Raw genomic sequence first — 19,274 nt, 5'->3', positions numbered from 1 at the left:
TGTAGGAAGGGAAAGAAAAGAAGGGCTGCATTAGGCTTTATCAGAGAAATTAGTTGCAAATCTTACTCAAAGTGGCTTTGCCCGCTATAGTTAGATTCACTGGCTAATCCTGAGCTGAAATGTCACAACATTGCTGGAGGAATTTTTTAGGAGAGATTGAAAGGACACAGGTATAGAAGGAGAGAGAAAGCAGACCTAGAAATCCACCAGAGAGCTCAGTGAGAATAAGAATTTATAGCTAAGGTTGGAATGCTCTCTAAGAAGAGACTGATCAGAGAAGGTGCTGACAGGCAAAGGAGGAAGCCAGAGCATGAAAAGAGTCATTTAGTATATAAGATACAAACATATATAAATATTCCCTGTAGGGTCACTGTGTTACCACACCAGGTACACACACACCCCCTCACTAACTCTAAAAGCTCCCTTTCAAGCCCACACCTTCTCATACATCACACAGGGCAGGAAGGAGTCCAACAATGCCTCCATCAAGGTGCATGCAGTTAGGCAAGGGTGCCTGGCTCAGGATCCTGGATCCTAAGATCCAGCCAAAGACAAGCTAGGAGACATACTGTGGTGACCTATCCAGGTGCTGTGGCCTCAGAGGGAGGGTCCCTAACCCTAATTAAAGAGGCCCAGGAACAGAGGCTTGCACTTGTCCATCTTTTTCCAGACCCTGTGTCCTCTCCAGGGCAGCTCATTTCTCTCAGCTTTTTTTCTTCCTTCCCAGGAATAAAGCATCTTCCTTTCTTAAGCTTTGTTCCTCTAATTTGTTATTGGTCCTGGATTTCTGATAAGGCTAGCTTTTCACCCTGGACGGGACACTCTTATAATAGAATCATGCTTTTACTTACAATGTATTTCCTAATGAAAATTTTGTTATTCCATCCATGATAATGTCAGTTGTAAAATAAATGTGTCTGGAAATTTCATTTCCACTCAGTCAACAACAACAACAAAAACACAACAAAGTGAAGCAAAACACAAACCTGTCAGACCACTATTGAGTGTAAACATTATTCTTTGCAAATTTAAATAATTATCTGACAAATGAAAAGTAAATAAAATTTAGCTAAGACTCAGAGTATAATGAGGGAATGTGTTTCTACTCTCCTGTGGAATTTTGTAGGGAAAAGGGGAAATCTTTTGTTCATTTTCTCTTAGAATATTGGTCCTTAGCTTCATGCCCAGTATTCATCCATGGATTTGGGCCCAGAGGGTGACCATGTGCTGCTGGGCCCTGTGTGCTCCATGATGGCCCCTGAAAGCACTAGGGAGGGAAGAAGAGGATACACTGTTCTAAAATGCACACTTGCTTGCTGGAACTCTTTTCAGACAAGACTTTCTGGCTAAGTGTCAGTTTGATCAAGACCTGAACAAATCTGCTAGAGTGATTTAATTTACCTGAGAATTTAAAAAGAGAAATGCACAAAAATATGTCAATTACATCTAAAATATAAAAGTAATTTTTATCAAGGAAAAGAAATATCACAGAAGGTCTTGGGTTCTTATACTGTTATATTTTCTGTCAGAAAAAATTTGTGATTTTCAAATTTCTAGACAGATTCTATGGGAAAAAGTTATTTTTATCAACCTTGACTCACAGTATCATGTTTAAATTGAAGTGTTTTACAAAAGATATAATGAAATAGGTATTTTATCATAAGAATATGCATATAAATGGATTTAAAGTTTATCAAACTAATATTAATATATTCAAAGCAGGAATAGAGAGATGATTGAACTGTAATCAGCATTGCAAATTTTAACCATAACGCTTAGGGTTATTTTCTCTTTTAGAGAAAAGTGGCTTCAAAAGGCCAGAAAACATAAAGATCCAGTCTCAGGAATTTGGAGTAGCAGCTTATGTTTAAAAATCTCTTAATGTTTAAAAAGCTATTTTCCCCTCTTGGTTTTGATCGGTATATTCAATCATTCTATACTATATGCACTGTATAATCTTAGTGGCTTCATCTAAGTTTCCTAAAATGTGAAATTGATTTGTAATTAATGCCCAATAGCACTGGCGACTAAATGAGAATAAAAAGTAAACTGAAGTTATTTTCCTCATACTTTATTATATAACCTTGGTAAAATTGGAAAAATAATTCATAAATATGAATGGGGAATTTTTAGCACTGTCTCAGGAGGCAAAATTTCTTAATAGAAAACCAATGACAAAAAGTAACTGCTCTGATTGCACAAAAGTTATTTTCTGTGCTCTTGTGATATCAAAATCTATGGATAACAGTGACTATGGCATAAAAATTATATGTGGATTAAATGTGCTAATGAAGAAAACATTTACAGTGTATCATATTCAAGCTAATTCTATGGAATGTAACTTTTTATTATGTCAGAAGCAAATATCAATTCATATCATAGCTTTCTCTATCTGATACTTGAATTTTTTGTTCATATTTAGCAAAGCTTCTGTCAATTCCCAGGAAGAGTAAGCTAATTAAAATTAATGCTGGGCCATTCATACAAATAAAATCTGTTTTCAGTCACTCAAGCTAAGTATAGAATTGGATTTCTCATTAGATTAATACATAGCAGAATGAGTAGATGGAACTCCACCAGTGTTCATGACTTCATCCCAATGGAGATGACAGACTCTGCAGAGACACAGCTGGCCCTCTCCATTCTCTTTCTCCTAATTTACCTGATCATGGTGCTGGGGAATGCGGGGATGATACTGATCATTTGGCTGGATCCCAAGCTGCACACACTCATGTACTTTTTTCTCACTCACCTGTCATTTCTTGACCTCAGCTACTCAAGTGTCATCACCCCTAAAACCTTAGAGAACTTACTGACTTCCACCAAGAGCATCTCCTTTCTGGGCTGCTTCAGCCAGATGTACTTTTTTATCCTTTTGGCTAGCACTGAATGATTTCTTCTCTCTTCAATGGCCTATGATCACTGTGTAGCTATTTGCAACCCTCTATGCTAGTCAGTCATTATGTCCACAGGATTGTGCCATGCCCTGCTTGCTGGTTCCTATGTTGTTGGCTTTGTGGATTCCACTGTTAATGTGGTTTGTATAAGCAGATTGCACTTCTGCAACTCTAATATCATCCAGTACTTCTTCTGTGACATGTCCCCAATTTTAGCCCTGTCCTGAAATGACACATTTGAGGTTGAAATTACTATTCATTAGTGCTGGATCCACGCTAGTGATGTCCCTCATCACCATACCCGGATCCTACATGTCCATTCTCTCCACTATCCTGAGAATTAATTCCACTGGTGGAAAGAAGAAAGCCTTTTCCACCTGTGCCTCTCCTTTCCTGGGAGTCACCATCTTCTACAGCACTGTCGTCTTTAACTACATAAAACCTAAGTGATCCTACTCTTTGGAAAAGGATCAAGTGGCTTCTGTATTTTCATGGTTGTGATCCTCCATGCTGAACCCTCTCATTTATAGTCTCAGAAACAAAGAGGTGAAGAATGCTCTTGTTAAAATCATGCAGAAGAGAGAGGGCTGCAGGCATTTAATATCACAGTGCTGCTAAGCATCTACACTTGTCTTTTTATTTTTTTAATGGAAATTATTTAGTCTATTTTTGAAACAAAAATTGTAGGCCTTTTTTCTTTTTTTTCTTCTGCAGCTGTCCTTTCCTTATCAAATATGAGAGTGGACATTTCCAGCCACAGATGTTTATACATTTATATTTCATCTGGAAATCATGAAATATGTGTTATATCTGTGAGGAAATACATTTGATTTCAAGGGTAACTAAAGTGCAGAAGAAGAAAATATGTTTCTTGTATTGAAAACTACATCATACCATTTTCATGCATCCTCTAATTTTAGAGAATTTTATATTAATCATTCTGCTTACAATAGAGATTAATAGCAACAATGATGTGAGAAATCAGTTCATAATTAAAAATTGAGCATTTAGATTCTACCACTGCCAACTTTCTAGCATGCAGCTCACATTAAAACACTATAATTATGACAGTCAGTATTGTCAACTACACATCCATGTGGTCAGAGGTGGTTGTAAAACATTGAAGGCAGTAACAGTGAATACTGTCAATTATGATCAGATGCTTTGCATTACTATGATATTTAATACTTAATAAATTTTTAATAATATTTCTTCATGTTTTATGAATTTTGTGTTAATTTAATATACAAACATAATACCTAAAAAGAAAAAAACAGAAGGCAGGAATTCCCAATTTTGGATTCAGAACAAAGATAAATGTTGAATTAAATGAAATTATAGGAAAGTAATATGTCCTAATGTTGAAGACGAGTTAAAAAATGTCAATCACTAGAGAAAAGAAAAATGGTGTATTAATTATTGACATTCCTGTACATGTTTTTCTATTTCAGTGGTTAGGAATATATGTCTATATATTTAATATAATTTTTCTGTAATATCTTGTATAATATTTTCTGCTTTCTTTGTTTACTTAATAGTTATATATCCAATAATCTGTGTAGTTTTATCATGTAAGATTAACATATTTTCAGTATATGAGCAATTTTTAGACTCATTACAAATGCTTAGATATGTTCATAAGACCTGTTTTTTCACCCTACATTTGTTTTAGTGTATTTGTATGAGTTAGAAAATTTATATTATTGATTTTTGTTGGCAAACCTATCAATAGATTCTTTGACCTGGAAAAATAAAGTATTTAAATTAATTTCTAAATTTTATGAAATTAATGTTATTTTTTCTTTATTCCATAGGGTATAAAGCATGTATATCATGTTATTAAATAAGCATAATTTACTCTCTTGGCCATAAGAAACATTTAAATATTATTTGCATTTGGCCAGTCATTTACTTCTCTTATCATTAGATAGCTCATGTACTAGAAGCTATTTCTCTGAAATATTATGAGATATCATGCCCTCTTTCACAGTGCCAGTTCAGTGTGCTACATAATATAAATATGATTTTTTTAAAAGGCCATAATGCAGCACAGCAAAATACAAACACCTGGTTTTTCTTCCTAATAATTAATGGCTAGACAGCAACACTGCTATTATACCTTCCTAAAACAGCAGTCACTGAAGTGTGTGCATTGTTCAATGTTTTGTACAGTTGCTGTAGAAGACACTGTGCTTGGCATTGGGGGCTAAATCTTCCAAGTCACAAGTATAAACAGATACAGAAATAAATTTGGTAAAGGAAAAAATAACTTATCAGATGGTGGATGATGAAAGGCAGGGTAATTGTATCAGCAAATAGTTTTCCCAGTGCAATAAAACATTCATAAATAGATTTGCTCAATACAAAATAATATCCATGGCTATCATCTGGATTTATTGGTGTTTAATACTCACCCTGTTGCTCAGATTACTTTTGGGTTGGCTGTTGATGGCAAGTAACTCAGTGTTCAAGTTCTATCTTTTGGCTCTGTTATGTTCTTCCACATAGTCAGAGGGAGTTCATCCAATATTCAGTGTGAAGGACAGGTGAGAATTTGTTTTACAAAGGAAAAACTATTGTACAGATTTTATTCATATGAATGCTCTTCATAAAATACTTCACTACTTTATTAAATGGATAATTACTCATATTACTAATTTTTTCTGCCTATTAATCATCAAATTCATCAGCAGAATATTTTTACAGTGTATTTTACTTTCTGTTTTAATTTTTTGAGGACTTGGCAATATCTTTACTTTATTCTTAATATTCTATTTGTTGATATCCACGCAGCAACAATCTTTGTTTTGACCCCCATATCTTTTTCTTTTTTGGTGCTTGGGATTGAACTCATGTACCATTAAGCTACATATTCAGCCCTTATTAAACAAGGAGCAATAAAAGACAGCTTGAATAATATTGATCAATTCTCCCCAAAGCTTTCTTCCATTATAAATGTTATTTTTATATGTGGCTTAAATTTATAATGCAAAAGAGCATTATTTTCCTTCAGTCTTTTAGTTTTAAAGTAATTTAAATTGAAATTTACAATGTGTGTCAAATTTCATTTTGCGGTTTTATATTTGTCATTTCTATTTCTGCATAGACTCAAGTGTCCCTCATAGTTATCTGTCCCAGAATCATTTCAACTGCTTAACCAATGGCTTCCTAAATTTCTTATTGTTAAAAAAGTGTTGACTAGTATGTCCTCATATTTTTTCTGTTCCATTACTTCCTTATGTTACTTTATATTATTACTCATTCCAATTTCTTAACATTAATTCTTTTTAGATAAGTTCTGTTGTTTCACTTCCAACTTCATGATTATCTCTTAATCTGCAGTGCCTCCACTGATGACCCTGTTATAGGATTCCATGTATCTGATTTTGTGTCTGTGTGCATCCAGGCATATGTGTATGTGTATGTATTTCAAGTATGATACTGAATACTTTCCATAACTTCCATCTACCAAATGTAAAATATGACAAATTCATGCATGTTGTTTAGCCTCTGCAGTAGAGCACTTAAATGAATTTCAATGTCTTTAGACAAATACTACCAGGAATATGTACTTTTGAATAAGTTGATCATATTAATTATTCTTATACATGTCTGATAGTGATGAACAGAGAAGACGGAGTGCTAATATAAGCTCTCTCAATTATAGGTTCACTGGTTTTCACATTTGCTCCTGGTTGGTTTTAACTGCAGTTTAATATGTATCTGAAATTCCTCCGTGCATGCAGTGGTTACATATTCTGTCCACACTTTCCACAAAGTGAGCAATTTCATGGGTTCTGTGTATTCTGGGAAGGGGCTTGTCTTTGAAATTTAGATTACATGAATGAATGTGAATTCCAACTTGTGAAAGGATCACTGAAAATTATGATTTTGTAGATTAACTGGATTTTAAAACAAGGTTTGAGGAAGATTTAGTGTAGGTTTTAACAACTTATGTGCAAATGCAACCTCTCTTATCCATTGCTATTACTTCAAGAATCTTTTCTATGTATAAAATCACATTTACCAGTTCACTGTCAACTTCTGTATCTTGAAAATGTAATGGTACCTCAACTCAGCCCTTTTCTAACTGATCCTATCCACTCTGTTCTTCTGCTGCTACATTATTTCTTTGCTCATTCCTTCTTTTATTCATTCTTTCATGTTTCCTCCAACTTTCCTTCCTCTCTATCTCCCTGTTGTTCCTCTTACTTTCTATGTTCCTTCTTTCCTCCCTCCTTTCCTCTCTCCTTCTTTCCTTCCTTCCTTCCTTCCTTTTTCTTATATTTTTGGGACTGTTTCCTATTAACTCAAGCCAAAATGTATAATGTCCTAATCACCTCAATGACTTATCAAATCCAGTGGAAATCATTTCTGCAAAGTATATTGTATACATTAATATTCTGTCTTATTTCTGTCACTATATTAATGAAGATCTTCAATACTAAAGTGAAAATATCAGGCAATTCCTTCATTTCTTTATGCAAAGTAAACTTAAAAGCCTGAGCTCTGTTGCTCGGCAACTAACCTTATAATTTGGACATCAGTCTATGGAGATATGTGGCCTTGACCCAAGTATTTAAAATTTTGTATACAGTTTTCTCATCTGGGATAAAATGAAATAGTACAAAAATTTCATGGAGCTATAACCACAGGGAGTACAGGCATGAATAAATTTGTCCAGTAGCTAATAAGCTGCATAGATATGCACATTATTGCTGCTGAGAGGGAGAAAATTTTCCTTACTGTCTTAGGATTTCTGGTTAGTTGTGAAAATATCAGGAAAATGACAATTTAACTATGATGAGTATGCAAATTTATTCCATAAAATTTTGCATGACACTAGACTGGAAAATGGCAAAGCTAAGGCCAGCACCCCTCACAATTCATTTCAGATTGTGTTTAATTGAGAGTATATTTTTATTTCAGAGTAGTTTTAATTTTTAATACATATACATATTGATCACTTTAATCACCTTAGCTCTCCTGCCCTCTCCTTTCTTACCTTTTCCTGATCCCCTGTCCCATCACTAAAAAAATATTTTTTATTATTTCATATTCTTTCTCTCTCTTTCTGTGTGTGTGTGTCAGAGACAGGGTCTCAATTCACAGTTTAGTTCAGGCTGTGCACTCATGATGTAGGCCATTGGAAACAATCCTCCTACCCTAGACTCCTGAGAGCTTGACTTGCAGACTGATGTCACTATGTCTACCTCTAGGTTTTCTTCTTCTCCTTCTCCTTCTCCTCCTTCTTCTTCTTCTTCCAACAGGGATAGCATTTGACAAAATGTCTCATTATGTAGTCCAGACTGACCTGAAACCTCAGTTATCTTCTGTCCCAGCCCGCGGGTAAGTCAACGGAGACCCTAGAGGGGGAGTGAGAATGACAAAGGACAGGGGACAAGAGAGATGGAGACAAGACAGGTTTCTGATCAAGTCTCGTTTATTGCGGAAGCTGCTACAGCATATATACTGTAGGGCTAGAGGGAGGGAGCAAGGGGAGGGTACTGGGGCTACTTCCTTGTTGCCGGGTAGACTTGCAGCAGGCTTAGACATGCCCGTAAAAGGCACTCAAGAGTACTAGCGGGGGGGGGGGACAAGGCCCCCCACAATCTTCCTGCCTAGGTTTGCCATGTGTGGTGATTACAGAAATGAACCACTATGTCTTGTTCTTTTTTCTTTGCTCTTCACATTATTTACATGTTGTTGTTTCTCATACAAAAGAAGTCATGCATTCAAATATATTTATCCAAGCCAGCAGATACTCAGCTGTGTGAGGAGACTGGGGAGCCACATGGTCACTAGGTTGGGACATGAGAGATCTAGCAATCAGGTAAAACTCTGATATATGGTATTTAAAAAGAGGAGTAGCTGACATACTTTACAGGCACAGAATAAATTGTTTCTCCATGTGGAGGAGAATTTCTCTCTATCATGCTGACAAGAGAGAACCATCCCCATATTACAAGTAAAAATTTGCTACCAGAAATAGGACCTGAGGAGGAGACCTGAATGCAGCCTAGCACATAAGAAGGTAGTGGTGCTTCCCAATATTTCCCTGTGCAGTGAGAAAGCCTTGGGTCTGGCACCATCTTGGAAGCCCCTCTCCCTCTGCCTAAGTACAATAAGCAGGAGAAGGATTTTGACAACACACATGTTGAGAGGTATCTGGAATAACTTTCTCTATTTTGGTAGGTGAAGTAGGAGATTAGACACCCCCACATTTTCTAGTCTTCAGGATGTTACAGCCAGTTCTCTCCTGACAGAGAGTGAGACCTTCTTATGAGTTAGGTTGGATCCCAAAAAAGGGTAGGTGGTATGCAAAAGAGTAAAATCAATGGACTGAGGAAAAGGGCCTCATGACTGGCTGACTGGAGAGCAGACACCAGGGTGGGAAATTCCCCATGGAGTGAGACAGGAAGCATGAGCCCTGCTGGTGGTGAGCACATTCAGCCTACTGAAGGGAAACAGTAGAACAAAAAAGGCCAGGATATAGAAAACAAGGAGCTCTAAACACTGCTAATGGCCAGAGCACAGGCACAGGAGGATTTGTGGGAGGTGGGATCTGAAGCTGGGAGCAGGGCTGCAGAGAGGTGTGGAAGGCAGTGGCTGTGCAGCTCCTTCTCTCAGTGAAGACACTGAAGCCCCAGGCCCTCTGATCTGCTCTAGGCTGTCAAGAGTAACCAGGACAGCACATAGACACTGGCCATCCAAGCTTCTGTGAGCCAGGCCTGGGAACTGAGGCACTGGGGCCATGGTAATGACCTGCACATAAAGTATCCAGACACCTCATTTTCCCTTCACCCTGGCTCCCAACAGCAAAGGGCATGAGGGCATCTGTGGTCCAGGCTCCCCAAGGGCAAACCTTACAGAGGACAGAGGTCACCAAAGAGGATGGAGCTCAGCTCCAAACTGCAGGAAATGGCCTCTCACACCTGGACAGAGGGTGAGAAGGAAACACCGGGAAAGACAATATGATTTCCACTTTGCTCATTCTATTAGGCCTTGTCCCACAGTGGAATTCTACAGGAAATACTGATCTCCACTCTGGATACCCCCACAAGGAGCCTGAATCACCGTGTGTGTGTGTGTGTGTGTGTGTGTGTGTGTGTGTGTGTGTGTGTGTGTAACTGTGTAAAAATTAAGGTTATTGCTTTTGCTGCTATAGGGTCTTACCTTGTTTTGTTAGGTTCTCTCCTGCCAGGGTTGTTTCACAGGCTTTCTAACATTCTAGCACACAGGTATCTGCCAATTCTTCAACTGGATAAACTCTCCCCTACTTTCCCTTTTCATTGATATTCCCCTCCTTTCTTTTCTTTCTTCCTCCTCCTCCCATACCTACTGAATTTCCCCTCCCTCCCTCTTTTATTCTTATATGTAAATGCTCTTATTAAGGCCTTTCCACCCCAGCCCATCCCACCTACTTCCTCCCTCTTGCTTTCTGATCATAAATTAGGAAAAACATTGGAGAGTTTCTCCAACAAATTATAAATTATATGTTGATGAATGATTTTTTCTTTAGATATTGACATTACTGATGATTACTCTGTCTTCATAAAGCAGTGGTAAGAATTCAACCTCACAGAAAAGTTCTGCAAAAAGACCCTAATCTTTTTTTTTTTTTTTGGTACCAGGGATTGAACTCAGGTCCTTACGCTTGTGCAGCAGGCAGCAAAACCACTGAGTGAGCTAAATCCCCGGCAAAAGACCCTAATCTTAACTCTTCCTTAACCCATAATAAAATATTTCAGCTTTTCTATTATGTTTTAATTTCTCATTATTCTTCTCAAGACAACATCTTACATGATTATATATAACAATACACGTATTTTCCTACCAATAGCTACCAATTTTATGACAGTATCTGGACTAGTTATGTCTTTCTGCTTATTTTTCTTTATAAAATAGAAAGCTCAGGTACACTAAAATGATAAAATATATTACATGAATGTATCCTGTAGATAATCAGCCAGCCAGACAAACCAGAATGTAGGTTGTGCCCCATTCCTGTGGGGCCTGTGGATGCCTATTTGTCTTCTCAGTTCTGTTAGTGAAGATTGAAGTCCTGTCCAATGCATGAGACTTGGAGGAGTCTCCTTAGTAACAGACTAACATACCCAGTCTGACAAAATATATTGAGTCAAAAAATTAGGATAAAATACTCAATGCACTGTAGTAAAATAATTAGGCAAACTTAAAAGTACATATCCAAATTAGCTTTTTCTCACTAAAGAAAAAGGTCTGAAGAAAATTAATATTATATAAATAAATTGAAACAAAGAATTTCTTTATTTTTTTCTTTTAATGTTTCCTACTTGTTTTTAATGAATATGCATTATGACTATGGCCAAGTCATTCACTTAATTATAAAACATTTCCAGCTGAAAAATTTTATTGTTACATCCTTCATAATGTCAATTGTAAAGAAAGTAAGACTCAGGAAATTTCTTCTCTAAATTGCTACTCAAAAAAATTCTCATTAATTGCACAAATGTAAACATCATTCTTAGCAAGTTTATATAACTATGTGTCTATTTAAGAAGTAAATAAATGAAGTTCTGCAGAAACTTGGAGTATCACATGAGGAGGTGAGGTGTTTATGTTCTAAATGTGGGACTTCTAAGGGAAAAGACAAATTCTAGTGCTCATTAAATATTTGAACTTTTGTCCTTGGAATCAGGCCAAGGAATCTTCCCTGGAAATTGCTGCCTGAGGATGAGCAAATGCTCCAGTGTTCTGAATGCACAGTATATGAGGTGGACTGGAAGGAGAGGCACACACTGGTCTGTTTCCATTCACAGGTCTTCCTCAGACTCTTTTCAGAGGTAACTTTGGGGTAACCTTTCCATCTGATCAAGTCTTGAACAAAATTTCTAGGGTGATACAGTTTTCCTCAGGAAAACATATGAATGCAGAACAACATAAAGACAAATTACCCCTAGAAAAGCAAACAGATTACAGTAGTTTTCAATTCACTCCATGTTTTTTTATTTTATTTCTGAGAATATTTTTTGCTTCACAAACTTCTATACAGACTACTTTATAAGACAATTTTTTCAGCAACTTTGGTGCACAGTAAGTATCATTCTGAGAACAGGAAGGGATTCTACTAGATAAAATAAAGGGGGTTTTATAAAAATATATGAACACACACATCACTTGTGTCTCACCATAAGTAATGTTAAGATTTGCAGAAAAACAAATATAGAGTTTGTGAAATAAATGTATAATAGCAATGTGTATATTCTAAAAAACTAATGTTTTTAGGATAATTGATTTTTGAATGGGCAAGTTCAAAAATACATTGTTAACAGATTTGAAAGTCCATATCACCTCTGGCTGCCTAAAAAAAATGGGGACAAATTATTTTGGTGGAAAGAAAAGGGTTTATTTACTCCACAGGAGAGACAGGAACCTCTGCTCCCCACAAATCTCTGTCTCCCTGTGTTAATTTCTGCCAAGACTTTTATGTCAAGGTGACTCTAAGCTCCCTGCCTCCCTTTTCCAAGTTAAAGCAGACCTTGACCTCCTGGGGTGGTATATGAATGTTCTTCTCAGATAGTGATGATGTTTCTGAGACTGAGCATTAATTCTCTGTGCAGTCATTTGAGTGAGGACAGGAAGAGGATTCCTGCGTTTGGCCATGGGGAGCTGGAGATGCATGCTATTTTTAAAAATCCAAAAGTTTAAAGATTAATTTTGTTTTCTATGAAATTATATCTACAGGAATTTATTATTCATATGAATCATCTAATTACCCAGACAGAAATTACCTTAATTAGTATAATGAGTCATTTCAAATAAAAGTACAGTGAATAATAAAATAAAAATGGTTTTTAGCATGTTCAATTATGTATCCTCATTCAGAATTGGTAAAGCAAGTCCCTATCAGGAACAGAGTATTTTAAGTCTGTTATCAGAAGTAAAAATATTTAGGTCATCAGTGGCTATATACAATTTCTGTTCTTTAAATAAATAATCTCTGTTCTCATTTTCTAAAGTTAACGATGTGGATAAAAGTCCTTGTGGTCTAATATTTTCCTGAGAATGGAGCATGTTAATAATGAAAATAGTTTAGAATAACATGAGTTTCATGCCAAAAACAGGATGTAACCCTTTTATGTATCAGAAACAAATAGCATTTTATAGCAATATCTATTCATGGGTATTGTATTTTTTTCACTCTGCTTCACAAAATGTTTTCATTTGGAAGACTATGAAATATACTGAGAAATTCATATAACTAAAAGTATTTTTGGGGACAAGGTAATTATTAAAATTTATTATTCAACAGATAAGTGCAGCAGGACACCATGAGTAGATGGACCTCCACCAATGTGCCTGGCTTCATCCTCATGGGGTTGACGGACTATGCAGAGTCACAGCTGGTCCTCTCTGTGCTCTTTCTCCTGATTTACTTGATCACAGTGCTTGGGAATGCAGGGATGATACTGATTATTCGCATGGATGGCCAGCTTCACACCCCCATGTACTTTTTCTCATGCACCTGTCATTTCTCGACCTCAGCTACTCAAGTGTCATCACCCCTAAAACCTTACAGAGCTTACTGACTTCCACCAAGAGCATCTCCTTCCTGGGCTGCTTTACTCAGATGTACTTTTTTATAGTTTTTGTTGCTGCTGAATGTTTTCTTCTCTCCTCAATGGCTTATGATCGCTACGTAGCTATCTGAAACCCCTTGCACTATGTAGTCATTATGGCCAGAGGACTGTGCCATGCCCTGCGTGCTGGCTCCTATGTTGTTGGGTTTGTGGATTCCACTGTTGTTGCAGTTTTCATGAGCAAAGTGCACTTCTGCAACTCCAGTGTCATCCAGCACTTTTTCTGTGACTCATCGCCTATTTTAGCCCTGTCCTGCAGTGACATTTATGAGGTTGAAATCATTATATTCATTTTTGCTGGATCCAATTCAGTACTGTCCCTCATCATCATATCTGGATCCTATGTCTCCATCTTCTCCACTATCCTGACAATTAATTCCACTGCTGGAAAGAAAAAAGCCTTCTCCACCTGTGCCTCCCATGTCCTGGGAGTCACCATCTTCTACAGCAGTATGATCTTTACTTATCTAAAACCAAAGACATCCTACTCCTTGGGAAAGGATTAGGTGGCTTCTGTGTTTTACATGATTGTGATCCCCATGCTGAACCCTCTCATTTACAGTCTCAGAAACAAAGAAGTGAAAAGTGCTGCTGTTAGAGTCCTGAAGGAGAGAGTGGGTTCTAGGCAATTAAAATAACAATAACGCTAGGCATTTACACTTTCCCCTTGTCTTTTTTCTAAGAAATTCTTTGGTCTCATTATAAAAAAATTAAATATTTACCCCTTTTCCAGCTGCTCTTTACTTAACAAACATGATCTTGGATGTTTTGAGAGACAGGTACTTACAAATTCATATTACATTTTGGAGTCATCAATTAAGAATTAAATCTAAGTGTAAAAAAATAGGCCCTATTAAGAAAAGTTTTATGCAATAAGTGAAAATTTATGTAATCTTATAAACTATATCAATATAGTATTTCTCCAAACCTCAATTTTAAAATAATTTTAGGATCAAAAATCAATTAATTTTTCATTTGTCAGTTTATAGTGATTTTCAGCAGCAAAGTTTGGAGATATTGCTTTTATGTGAAGATTATTGCATTTAGATTCTACATCTGGTGCTTCTCTAGAATTTGACAAACACTAATTCACTGAAATAATAAGGTTCTATATGTGCACATGCATGATATATAATACTTCCATGTCTCTCTCATGAGTAGACAGACATAAAACTTTTAGGACAGTAAAATAAATTTTGACCATTATCACCAGAATGCTTGCAATCCTATAATATTTTGACATTATAAACACTGCATATTTCTGAATAGTGTTCCTTTATGATTTACAAATTTCTTTTACTCGATTTAATTTACAAACTAACACACTGCTAAAACAATAAGACAGCAGTTCCCACTTTAGGATTATGTAATATGTTGAAGTAGAATTAAGTTATAGGGAAGAGGTATATCTTAATGTTGAAGAGAATTTAGAAATGATGATTATATATAAAAGAGAAATACATATCCATCATTGCTTTTTTGTACATATTTTTCTAAATTGGTGGTTACTAATATATATATATATATATATTTTAAACAGTTTCTGTAATTTCTTGTATAATCATTGCCACTTTATTACTATCTATTTAACTCTGTAAAATTAAAACATGCAAGATTACTATGTACTCAGCATAGGAGAAAAATGACTTTCATTGTATAGTGCTTTGAACCTGAAATGTACTAAATTTACCAATTTGAAAATCAGTGAGCAATAACAGCTGTTAGCTAGAACATGTGGAGACCAAACCTTTCATAATTTTAGGTTTCTAAAGTGCAATATTTCTATTTTAAGAATTAAAATTTATCAATTATTTAATAATTTAAGACTCTTACTTATTTTATCCAAATGATTTAAAATGCAATATATTTCTCATAGTTTCAAATCAGTGACAAAATTATGCCTTTTATTACATCAATATTACTTACAATCTTTTAAAATTTAACTTCCATATCTGTCATTTCTAGAATCTATATTTGTAGATATTCCTGGTGGTATTCCTTTGTGATTAGGGTTAAGAATTTAATAAATCTTTATTGTTTGATATATTGTTTTGTCTCTTCTCTCATCACATAAATGTCTTAGTAATTTCATATATTTATGGAGTATTTCCATTCTCCAGGTATTTTGATAAGGAATAGTTTCATCTTATACTCACTTATTTGTATTTTCATGATTTAGAAAATGTATGTTTTTCACTAACCCATCAATAGAACATATGACCTTGTAGACAACATTTAATTTAAGCAATGCTTCAATTTTCATTAAAATTAAAAGTGATTTATTTTCTTTGTTGAATGAGGTGAAAAAGGATTATATTATGTAATTATATAAACATAACATAATCTATTGATCTATGGGATCTATTCTACTTAAACTAAGTTCCTCAAAGGCATTGGATAACCAAGCAACCAAGAGCAAAGCCTGGTTATGTAAGTAACTTGGTCCATTGGTCAGGACCTGCACACAGGTTATGCAGCTACTCTCTTACTGTCACCCTCATTCTCAATATAAAGGATATTGAAGTGTCAGGAGTGCCACCACCAGGAGGAACGATCAGTGTGTGTGTGTGTGTTTGTGTGTGTGTATACCCCAGGAGCCAGGCCTGAGAATTGAGGCACTGGATCCATGGTTTGGACCTTCATACAGATTATGAAGACCCCTCATTTTCCCCTCACCCTCAGTCCCAAGATCAGAGGGGATGAAGGCAACTGTGGTCCAGGCTGCTCAAGAGCAAACCTGAAAGAGGACAGAGTTCACCATGAAGGGGGGAGTTCAGCTCCAAACTTCACTATAAGGCTTCTAGTATTTGGGCAAAGGCTGAGAAGGAGACATGGAAGAAGAAAGGAAAGATAATTGTGCTGTTCCTTCTTTACAATGCATCATCCACCAATAGACAGCAACATGGCTGCAAGTCACCTGTCAGTGTGGTGGCCTACACTTGAGAAGCTGGTGCTGCATTTTGGAGGTGAGCAGAGACACATAACACAGCTGAGATCAGAGAGGGAGACTCCTGGGCCCACTGCTAACATCCCCAGTCCCAGATATGGCCTTCCAGAAAATTTACTTGTTTCAATAGCGCCTCCTCATTGAATCCCAGCCATGAACCCAGAGGCTCTGTGGAGCCAGGTACCAATCACAAGCCTGCAGCTGTTGTATGAGCAGCACTGCATGCTACTTCTTGGGTCAGTCTGGGAGCCTCCTCCTGTGGACTGAACCCCTGTGTTATAGCACAGGTCCCCATAAAGTAAAATCTCGCATTGGTGTTCCTTTAAACAAGCTCCTTATTTATCTTTTGGGTAATGTGGGCTCAAATATCCTGTCTATCTTCTCAGAACTCATGTTCAGGAGTAGGGTGGGTAAAGTGGTGGAATCCAAAGAAAAAGCAAAATGTAGAAGGGGAAGTTATGTTGGGGAGCTGCAGAAAGCAGCAGCCAACAAAGCTCAGCAGTGGAAACCAGCACCCAGAAGAGTTCACAGACAGTGTTTAGCACAAACCAACTCTGGAAGGCAGTGACTGGTTGATGCAAGGGCCAGCACTTGATAGAGTCATCAAACCTTGTCAAACAGGATCCAGAACACAAAGAGGAAAGCAGCAGCTAAGACCAGTACCCAGGTGGATGACCATGGTCAACACAAGCCTGTGGTGGATGGCATTGTCCAAAAGCAGGCCTGACCAGCAGCCCCTGCATCACGTGTACCAGCCAGCATTATCTGGTGTCATCCTGAGCCAGCAGAACTGCAAGCAGAACTACATTTTGCCAGTTCAGAATTTTCATCTTAAGTTGACCAAAAGCCCTTGAATTTCATTGGCAACACAGTCAGTCCCCCTCCCAACACCACCAAAGAACAGTGTTTAAACACTGTGGACCTCCATGATCATAATCAAACTCTTAGAAGTTCCTTTCTCATATTTTTCTTTCCTTTCTTTCCTTTCCTCTACCCCTCCCACTTTTTCTACCCCTTTAGACCTTTTCTTCCTATTTCACATTATCTATTATACATTTTGATTCTTATTCTTATATGTGTTTGATAGTGAACAGAGAAGACTTGGAGATTAACATAAGCTCTTTCAATTACAGTTTCACTGATTTTCACATCTGCTCATGGTTGGCTTTAACTATGGTTTAATATGTAGCTGAGATTCCTCTGTGCTTGCAGTAGTTACATATTCCTTCTACTCTTAATGACTTAGGCCCATGTTTCCAAACTATGATATCATTAGTGATATTTGGTCCCCCACAATAGGAGGCAATCTTTATAGATCTCCAGTTAGTGCAGTAGAAGTCAGCTGAGGACCCACAACCCTGCTGTCCAAATGGATTGAATCTGGGATATGCATAAAAATCAGGAATCTTTAGGATTAGCATGATGGAGAGCACATTTCCAAACATACATTTACTTCATGACAGACAAAGATGGAACAATACAATTAACACCAGAAAATATTTTTGTATTGAGAAGTATAACATGATGCTAGAAGTAAGGCATATTTACTAGAAAAATATAGAAAACAGAAAATTCATTGACTAAAATGAAGAAATGCAAAACTTGTTTACATTTTGTTTACATACTAGAAATTTTCCCCATTATTTTCCTTTTTGCCCATAAAGCTTATTTGGATGTGTAGATATAGCTCTGTAGAAGCATTGTGTTCCATCTCATTCTTATATTACAACAAAAATACCACAAGCTAATATGACATATGTTAGGTCAGCCTTTCACTATCCAACACCTCCCTGTGTTACCTATTTTATGATGCCTCATCCATCACTGAGTGAACCATCTATTCACAAGTCATAAATGCACATTCTGAGGCCCCACAGGAATGGGAGGGAACCTCCATTGTAATTGACCAGTGTTACCTGTTTCACGTACAAAGTATACTTGTGGAATATGTTTTCTTTTTTTGTGGCATAGGTTTTTGTTTTCTATTTTACAAAAGTAAAATGATTGGAAAGACAAAATCAGCATGCAATTTAACATAAATTTTGCAATGAATTCAGTAACAAAGGCTTGCTTTGGTTATATATAATCAAGTCAAATGTTTTGAAAAGATAAAAGTAAATTAAAATATAAAAAGAAAAATGTGATATTTATTTCATTATTATCTGTACAAGAAGAGGAATCAAATGTAGGGTTGCAAACAGTAAATGGTGAAAATTAAGGACCATAGATCTTGTGAATCTTGCATTAAATCCCATGAAATCAACTGTGACTTATACAGAATAGTTACCCTCTGGAAAAAAAATGTGTTCTGTAAACTTCAAGACAAAATTTGTCATGTTGAACAAGAGCTACTTCTGTTAAGTATTATATTGTTCAAGGACTTGTGGAAAGGCAATGCTGTTCATCCACATTGTAACCCTAACAATCTTAATCCTAAAATTAACCATAAACCTAACTACCTTAACCATAACACTAGCCACTGTAGTATTGTCCCTCATCACCATATCTGGATCCTATGTGCCCATTCTCTCCACTATCTTGAAAATTAATTCCATTGCTGGAAAGGAAAATGCCTTCTCCACCTGTGCCTCCCATTTCCTGGGAGTCACCATCTTCTATAGCACTATCACCTTTACTTACCTAAAACCAGAGACATCCTACTCCTTGATCAGGTAGCTTCTGTGTTTTACACGATTGTGATCATCTTTAATTAACAGTCTCAGAAATGAAGAGATGATAAATGCTATTGCTAGAATAATGCAGAAGAGAGAGGGCTGAAGGCAGTTTATATCACAGTGGTGCTGAGTA

The 19,274-nt window shown here is 36.5% G+C and overlaps 1 protein-coding gene across 1 annotated transcript; it reads left to right on the top strand.

Moving 5' to 3' along the window:
* Window positions 1-13,614: 13,614 nt before the first annotated feature.
* LOC147828853 (olfactory receptor 8H1-like) lies at window positions 13,615-14,025 on the top strand. Its single transcript, XM_087207867.1, has one exon. It carries the CDS (start codon window positions 13,615-13,617, stop codon window positions 14,023-14,025), a length of 411 nt encoding a protein of 136 aa, XP_087063993.1.
* Window positions 14,026-19,274: the final 5,249 nt, after the last annotated feature.

This window comes from Heterocephalus glaber, unplaced genomic scaffold (genome assembly GCF_053883595.1).
Source record: "Heterocephalus glaber isolate CG9 unplaced genomic scaffold, H.glaber_assembly_v1.0 deba00000896, whole genome shotgun sequence".
Taxonomy (NCBI): domain Eukaryota; kingdom Metazoa; phylum Chordata; class Mammalia; order Rodentia; family Bathyergidae; genus Heterocephalus; species Heterocephalus glaber.
The sequence above is the reverse complement of the archived record's forward strand: the minus strand, read 5'-3'. Positions and strand labels throughout refer to the sequence as shown.

Bases quoted from the DNA above. Each gene is read 5' to 3' on its own strand.
- LOC147828853 (XM_087207867.1), top strand. From the start codon at position 13,615: ATGGCCAGAGGACTGTGCCATGCCCTGCGTGCTGGCTCCTATGTTGTT.